The sequence below is a fragment of the Tasmannia lanceolata genome, unplaced genomic scaffold (genome assembly GCF_043159265.1).
Source record: "Tasmannia lanceolata isolate RefF3 unplaced genomic scaffold, GAP_Taslan_0.1 ptg000012l, whole genome shotgun sequence".
In the NCBI taxonomy this organism is placed as follows: domain Eukaryota; kingdom Viridiplantae; phylum Streptophyta; class Magnoliopsida; order Canellales; family Winteraceae; genus Tasmannia; species Tasmannia lanceolata.
In genome coordinates this window covers 27,850,380-27,859,262 of record NW_027518689.1, presented here as the reverse complement: position 1 = coordinate 27,859,262, position 8,883 = coordinate 27,850,380, and the positions used below count along the sequence as shown (strand labels likewise).

Here is an 8,883-nt window from a genome sequence, read left to right as displayed (position 1 = left end):
GGGGCTGGAGGCAACAAACTTGGTATTCCAAACTAGATACCTTGGGTGTAATGCTTTAAGCATCGTTGCTTAAACCCTAATACAGTAACAGGATCTTGGTGAAGCTTCCTATGTTATAGGAATAGAGATTTACCGAGATAGGGCTCAAGGATTACTGGGATTATCTCAGAATGCCTATAATGAGAAAGTCCTGAAGAGGTTCAACATGGATAAGTGCACAGCTGGTATTGCTCCTGTGATAAAGGGAGATATGTTTAGTGGTTCACAGACTCCCAGGAACGATTTGGAACGGGAAGAAATGAGGAGAATTCCTTATGCATCGGCAGTAGGAAGTCTCATGTATGCTTAAGTTTGTACCCATCCAGATTTAGCCTACGTGGTGGGCATGCTTGGAAGGTATCAAAGTGATCCTGGAATGGATCATTGGAAAGCTGTTAAGAAAGCTATGCGTTATTTGCAAAGAACAAAATATTATATGCTCACATTTAGAAAAACAAATAGCTTTGAGGTGAATGACTATTCTGACTCCAACTTTGCTGGTTGTCGGGACACCATGATATCCACATCAGGTTATATCTTTCTGCTTTCAGCAGGACCAATATCCTGGAGAAGCGTAAAGCAAGGAATGAGAACTTCATCCACAATGGAAGTGGAGTTTATAGCATCATGGGAAGCTTCGGCACAGGCCTTATGGCCGCGGAACTTTATCTCCAGGCTTCAGGTTGTTGATAACATTAGGAAGTCATTGAAGATATATTGTGACAGTTCCGCTGTGGTTTTCTTTTCCAAAAACAACAAGTTACCAGATGGTTCGAAGCATATTAGATTGAAGTATCTTGTTGTTAGAGAAAGGATTCAAGATCAGTTAGTGTCTATTGAGTACATAAGTGCCGCATTTATGTTGGCAGATCCGATGACAAAAGGCTTACCACCTAAGGTAGGTCTTTAATGACCATGTAGCGCGCATGGGATTGGTGAGTAAGTCTGGTTGTGTTGATTAGTGGGAGTCTTCATAAAGTTTATAGACATTGTATTGTGATCACTTTTGAGTTTTTGATCCTGATAAAATAAAGTTTTCTGCTTTTCCAATATTTGTATTGTGCACATTGAATGGATGTTTTTGAAAGCAGAATGTCGATAATGACATAAAGTGGACCTTATTCATGTTGATAAGTTTGCTAATTTTGTAACCATTGGGAGGTTATTGGATAATGAATCCAATGATTACATGATCCGTTGTTAGTATAACTTATTGAACAGAATGTAAAGTTGGTTAATAAGAAAGGTGTAAAGCCCATGCAAGCCAAGTGAGAGACTGTTGGACGTTTCCTCATATTTGGGTTTCCAAATATGAAGTTTCTATTTAAGATTGGAATTCTGGAATATCATTGAAAGTTCTAGAGTTGCCAAACTAAGGTTGTGGCTTTGCATTCAAGCAACCTTTCATCATGTTTTGGCAACCCTTCATGTTTAGCAATGTTTGGAAAGGAAAGTAACTCAAAATACACTTTCTATATTCATGGGAAAGAGCCAAAACAAATTGGGTAAATTTAGGAAGTTCTATGGGAACTTTTTTCCTATATAAGGAGACCCTTGGTCCCTCTTACTACACACCTCGATCTTGAGAACTCATTCAGAGAGAGAGAGAGAGAGAGAGAGAGAGAGAGAGAGAGAGAGAGAGAGAGAGAGAGAGAAGCGTCTTCGGATCGTCATATTACACACGTTCTAGCATAGCCATGGCACAAGGTACTACAAACCCATCTCATTTAACATTGATTTTTCTTTGTTTTCAATGCCAGAGATCCAAAGGGATCACTTAAGCAATGTTTTAAATTAACATGACTACCCAACGCTGCATACCACTATTTTCCAAGGTAAGTTCCAGGTATTTCCCATGCTTGTCCTCCATGTTGATTGCTTATACCACTACTTTCCAAGGTAAATGCCCGCAACCAAACATGTATGGAAATAAAGGTTGAGTATCATCCAGGCATGTGTAGTCTATAAATTTTTGGCCATTAGTATATGAGGAATTTGCTAGGGGCCATCCCAGAAGGTATTTTGAGGACCCGCTGTTGCATGAGAGAGCAGCCACATACACTCCCGCAAATAATGTCGGGTTTCGCTCAGGCTGAGTAAATGGTTCTTGCAAATAACTTATTATTATTATTATATAGAATTTGCTAGGGTCCATCACAGAAGGTATTTTGCGGACCGGCTGCTGCATGAGAGAGAAGCCACATACGCTCACTTTTCAACTCATTTTGTCTTATTCATTGAGGGGGTGCATGGGTTGCTAAGCATTACATCTAGGGGAAACCTCTGAGAGTCCGTTTTACGAGTGCAACTCGGGGCGGGTACAACCTGAAAAATAGTCGGGTCGGGTCGGGTTTTCCTAACCGAAGTTGACTTCAGGTCAGGTTCGAGTTGAGGGCTTAGGCACCCTGACCCAAGTGAAACCCAACAATTTTTTTTTTTTTTTTTATCTTTTTTTTTTAAGTAAGCTTAAAAACTGGGGTGGGGTTGGGTTAGGTCCGAGTTGGAAAAAAGGGTTTCTTGGGTTGGTTCTGGTTGAACCTCATCGGGTTGGAACTCGGGTCGGGTTAGGTTCAGGTTGAGTAAATGGTTCCTCATGTTGGCCTCAACCCGACCCGAGTTGCACCCCTAGTCGGTTTGGCTGCAAAACATAGCGAGTGGAGTAGGTAGGATGAAGCATCCTGAAGAGATTGAGCCTGGACGGCGATTGGTCGTGCGAAGGTGCTCTTGGTGGCAAAACATAGCGAGTGTAGTAAATAGGATGAGGCGGCCTGAAGAGATTGAGCCCGGCCGGAGATTGATCATGCAAAGGTGCTCCAGACGGAAGATCAATTCATGGAGAGACAAAGACCCATTTCCGCCAAAGTTTAGGCCACATAGGCTCACTTTTCAATTGATTTTGTCTTATTCAATTAATGCATTTGAGGTCTGATATTCCAAGGGTGGTCCCTAGTACGGCAACTATGAGGAGTGAGAATTAATTAGGTTTCTAACAAGTTTTAATCTTTTGAAAACTCAAACCTAAATTGGAAATTAAGAGATCAAAATAAAATTCAAGCACACAAGTTAAATCTAGAAGTGCAATGCAAAATAAAGAGCTAGAGTTCAAGAGAGAGTGCACCCGAGATTTAAAGTGGTTCGGTCCTCAAAACGCGAGGCCTACTCCACTCCACCAACAAAGACCCGTTGATGGCTTCACTATGTGATCTTCTTAACTTCGGCGAAGATCGGTGCCGATTACAAATTCTGATTACCTTTAACCTTGGTGGCAATCTTCACCACGGAGAGTGGGCTACGCTTCTCCGAACACTCGCCCGATACAAGTTCTTGACTAAGAAAGAAAGAACAAAAAATCCCTCACAAGGGTTTACAAATTGTAGAAGATGTACAAATATAGCCTATAGATCTGAATCCTAATCTTAGATGATGAGAGGCATAAACAAGTTTGATTCACTCTAAGGATGTTCAAGTATGTTTTTAGAGTGTTAGGATTGATCATTTGGAAGTTTAGAATGCCCATATATATAGGAAAACCAAAATATGACCGTTCAATGGCATTGTGGTAATTCCAGCAAAATTCCCAACGGCTCAAAATATGACCGTTATAGTGTTCTCGGAGTTCCGGGAATACTATCAGAAGATGAAAAAAAGTCTACTGGACCATTTCTCGGAGTTCCGAGAATTTCTCTCGGAGTTCCGAGAAGCCTATGAAGAGCAGATTTTCACTTCATGTTTTTGGGCTTCCAACTTAACACCAAGTTGGGATTGCTATGAGGGTTCCAATGTGTTGGAACACCACAAAGACAATCACATATAAATTTAGGGTGTGTGTTTATTTCCTTAATTATGCCTTTCAAAATCCTAAACTAGGATTGGATCTTAATATAATCTAATATAACTTGATCTTCAATGGATTCTTCAAGTCTTCATTTGTCTTGGACTTCGTTGTCTTTGGCCTTCATGATGTGGTCCAATGAGTGCTTCTTGGCCTCAATCCAAGTAATGTTATCTTAGCACCAATGTGATCTACAACTTAGACAATCAAACACATTAGTGATCATTAATCACTTGTGTATTGGAATCATCAAAATAAGATGGGAATGCCAAGGTGGAAACCATTGGGCTTACAATCTCCCCCTTTTTGATGATGACAAGCACAAGAGATTTTCAAATAAAAGCACATATATTTTTCCTAATACTAAATTCTCTCCCCCTTTGGCATCAATCAAAAAGATTGGGGTAAAAGAGAAACAAATGGATGAATTATTCAACTTAAGGCTCCCCCTTTTTCAAGGAAAAAGACAAATAGAACTCCCCCTATTTAGAATTTTTATTCAACATAAGAGGGGGTATTTTAATTATCAATAGAAAGATATTCAATTTTAGAGCAAGCCCCTAATCTAAGCATATATGATGAAAATCATATGGGGGCTTTGGGAACCCAAGATTTCTTGGTTCCAACATTATCCCTAATCTTAGATGCACATTGGAATTGGTAATGACCATTTATTCCACAATAATGGCATCTAACATGAGGGTTAGATACGCTAGTCCTATCATATGTATGTTTAGGCCTTTGACTAGTCTTCTTTAAGATTATGTCAATAATTTTGTCACCATTTAAGAATCCATGGAGACATAATCTTAACCTTTCATTTTCATTATGAAGATGGGTTATTTGATTTAGAAAATCGTTAAATTCATCTTCATAAGATTTGGAAGAGCTTGCCACATCTTGGAGTTTTACAATTTGGCAAGATTTCTCATCCAAACAACCCTTAAGGGTTTTAATCTCAAGTTTAAAATTTTCAAGTTGTATTTGAGATTTTGAAGAAAATTCATTTTTCAAAAAATTAAGTTCATTTTCTAATTTTGAAATGGATTTCTTTTGAACTTTATTTTTGGAAATTTGAGAGTGCAAGGTTGAGCACAATTCATCATATGATATTTTTTCACTATCACTACTAGATGAATAACATGAAGGGTTAGAGTTTACCTCATCTTCATGGGTGAGTGCCATGAAGCAAAGATCGTCTTTCTTTTCTTCCCCTTCGCTTGAACTCTTTTCCGAGGTGCTAGTAGCATCCCATCCGGCGGCAAGAGCTTTATGTTTCTTCCATTCCTTCTTCCCCTTGTATTTTGAGGAAGATGACTTGAGAAGTGGACAATCCGGTCTTTTGTGTCCGGCCTTCTTGCAATTATAGTACCTTATTCCTCCTTCTACTTCACTTTCTTCTTTGTTTTATCCTTTTTATGTTTCTTTCTCCATAAGCTTTTAAATTTCCTTAAAGCTTCTTCTTCATCGCTATCCGCCTCGCTAGAGGATGATGAGTTTGCTTTGAAGGCTTTTAGAGCTAGAGATCAACTCTCTTTCTCTTTCGGCTTCTTCTCCTCTTGTCGGCTAGTGAGGAGCATCTCATGGGTGATGAGAGATCCTACAAGCTCCTCCATGGTTAGCGTCTTGAGATTCTTTGATTCTTGTATGGCGGTTACCTTTGGATCCTAATATGGAGGAAGAGACCTAAACAACTTACTCACAAGCTCATCAGTAGGATAAGATTTACCAAGATTTGCTAATTCATTAGAAATTTTAGAAAAACGGGTATACATTTCGGAAATGCTTTCGTTTTTATCCATTCTAAACATTTCATATTTGCTCTTTAACAAGTTTATTTTGGAATCCTTAACTTGAGATGTTCCCTCATGGGTAACGGCAAGTGTATCCCAAATAACCTTGGCGGAATAAAAAAGAGCAACTCGATTAAACTCCTCCGTAGATAGGGCGCAAAACAAAGAATTTATGGCTTTGTAATTTAAATTTGCATGCCTTTTTTCTACGACATTCCATTCTTCAAATGGTTTGGAATGCAACATGTATCCATTTTCAACAATGTGCCAAAGTTCCACATCTATCGAAAGAAGATAGATGCGCATCCTTGTCTTCCAATGTCCATAGTTGGACCCATTAAAGAAGGGAGGTCTAGTTGTGGAATGGCCTTCCGGAAGTCCGGTTCCATTTCTATCCGCCATTTCACAATTAGAAAGTTGCCAAAGATCTTATGATCTTTCCCTTGTTGAAATTTTTAAAGAAAAATTTTCCAAAGATTTATAGAAAAGAAAATCTTTTAAGAGCCTTTGCTCTGATACCAAGTGATATTCCAAGGGTGGTCCCTAGTACGACAACTATGAGGAGTGAGAATTAATTAGGTTTCTAACAAGTTTTAATCTTTTGAAAACTCAAACCTAAATTGGAAATTAAGAGATCAAAATGAAATTCAAGCACACAAGTTAAATCTAGAGGTGCAATGCAAAATAAAGAGCTAGAGTTCAAGAGAGAGTGCACCCGAGATTTAAAGTGGTTCGGTCCTCAAAACGCGAGGCCTACTCCACTCCACCAACAAAGACCCGTTGATGGCTTCACTATGTGATCTTCTTAACTTCGGCGAAGATCGGTGCCGATTACAAATTCTGATTACCTTTAACCTTGGTGGCAATCTTCACCACGGAGAGTGGGCTACGCTTCTCCGAACACTCGCCCGATACAATTTCTTGACTAAGAAAGAAAGAACAAAAAATCCCTCATAAGGGTTTACAAATTGTAGAAGATGTACAAATATAGCCTATAGATCCGAATCTTAATCTTAGATGATGAGAGGCATAAACAAGTTTGTCACTCGAAGGATGTTCAAGTAGGTTTTTAGAGTGTTAGGATTGATCATTTGGAAGTTTAGAATGCCCATATATATAGGAAAACCAAAATATGACCGTTCAATGGCATTGTGGTAATTCCAGCAAAATTCCCAACGGCTCAAAATATGACCGTTATAGTGTTCTCGGAGTTCCGAGAAAAAATCTCGGAGTTCTGGGAATACTAACAGAAGATGAAAAAAAGTCTACTGGACCATTTCTCGGAGTTCCGAGAAGCCTATGAAGAGCAGATTTTCACTTCATGTTTTTGGGCTTCCAACATAACACCAAGTTGGGATTGCTATGAGGGTTCCAAGGTGTTGGAACACCACAAAGACAATCACATATAAATTTAGGGTGTGTGTTTATTTCCTTAATTATGCCTTTCAAAATCCTAAACTAGGATTGTATCTTAATACAATCTAATATAACTTGATCTTCAATGGATTCTTCAAGTCTTCATTTGTCTTGGACTTCGTTGTCTTTGGCCTTCATGATGTGGTCCAATGAGTGCTTCTTGGCCTCAATCCAAGTAATGTTGTCTTAGCACCAATGCGATCTACAACTTAGACAATCAAACACATTAGTGATCATTAATCACTTGTGTATTGGAATCATCAAAATAAGATGGGAATGCCAAGGTGGAAACCATTGGGCTTACAAGGTCGCTGCTCTCTCATGCAACAGCCGGTCTGCGAAATACCTTATGCTATGGTCCCTAGCAAATCCCTTATTATAATGTAAGTGGGCCCTGCCTTTTTTCCATGGTTGAACTCTTTATCATAGCCTCACTAGTAGATCACTAATTTGTAATTACTATGCGTTCGGGGTCCATTGTTTGTGGCTATCAGTCCCTTCATGTGGGATCTACTACTACATAACTCATCGCTATAGATGGTCGCCATTGTTTATGGCTGTTGAGCCCTCCAAATCCCACTAGTACATTACATATTAATGTACATAGTTTTTTGCCATTGTGCCCTCTATGTATCACTTGTACATAACTAATTACTTTTTGGCTGTTAGGCCTTCTATTTGGCCATGAGCTCGATATCCATTAGCCCCTCTATGTACTAGTACATAACTGATTACTATACACCTGAACCCCGGTCATTTTTGGACCTTGGGGCCTACATCTTAGTCCAACTAGTATATCACAAATTATTAGTCTAACTATTAGATCACATCCTATCATTTATTAGCATATATGTAGGACATTGTCCTTTTTGCCATTAGACCCTCTACAAAGCACCTACTAATATACAAAGGGAAGTGATGTATATATGCCCACTTTTCTTCCCCAGGACACCCACCCTCTGGTGCATTTGTAAACTTTCTTTTTACACTGATGGGGGTGAGTGACTCACGGAAGAAAAGGGGGCGAATAAATCATTTCCCTATAAAAATTATTATTTTATATGTGGCCTCATTGGCCATTGGCACTGTATATCTTATCCTTACTAATAGTCGTTGAATAGTATAAAGGGATTTGCTAGGGACCATTGGGAAAGGCATTTCGCTGGCTGGGCTGTTGCATGTGAGAGCAGCCACACAGGCTCAGATTTTGTCTTATTCACTTAATTCATTTGAGGTGGCTGCTCTCACATACATCTGCCCAGCCGCAAATGCCTTCTGCGATGGTCCCTAGCAAATCCCCAAATATGGACTCCACTGCTTTTTTACCATTAGATCCCACTAATATATATCTCATTAGTATATATGACTTCTAGTCATAATATATCACTGAGCATAATTCTTTTGAATGGTAATATATCACTGAGTATAATTAAAAATGTTCATTTGCTTTTTTCAAGATAAAAAGCATTTAAACAGCATAAATACTTTGCTTTTTTCGTCTTAGATTTAGGGGCCGTTTGGATACCCGGATTTTACAACTCAGGTTTTTAGTTGTAAAAGAGGGTTCATGATAAAGCAACTGTATGCTGCCCTGACAGTGTTTCTTGGATTTTAAGTGAGAAATTCAGGTTTTAAAAATCTCTCCTGCATCCTGAGATTTCTAAAAACTAGAAATATGGGAGGATCTGCTACTCTCTTGCTATTGAAACAAGGGCAAGAAGTAAAAAACGAGGCAAAAACAACGGCTGGTCCGCTTCTTCTCTTGTCTCTTAGCTACAATTTTGAAGAAATCACAGATTCTAA

The 8,883-nt window shown here is 39.0% G+C and overlaps 1 protein-coding gene across 1 annotated transcript; it reads left to right on the top strand.

Moving 5' to 3' along the window:
* Positions 1-415: 415 nt before the first annotated feature.
* On the top strand, positions 416-949 carry LOC143888691 (secreted RxLR effector protein 161-like). Its single transcript, XM_077393121.1, has one exon. The coding sequence runs from the start codon at positions 416-418 to the stop codon at positions 947-949; it is 534 nt and encodes a 177-aa protein (XP_077249236.1).
* The last annotated feature ends 7,934 nt before the right edge of the window (positions 950-8,883 follow it).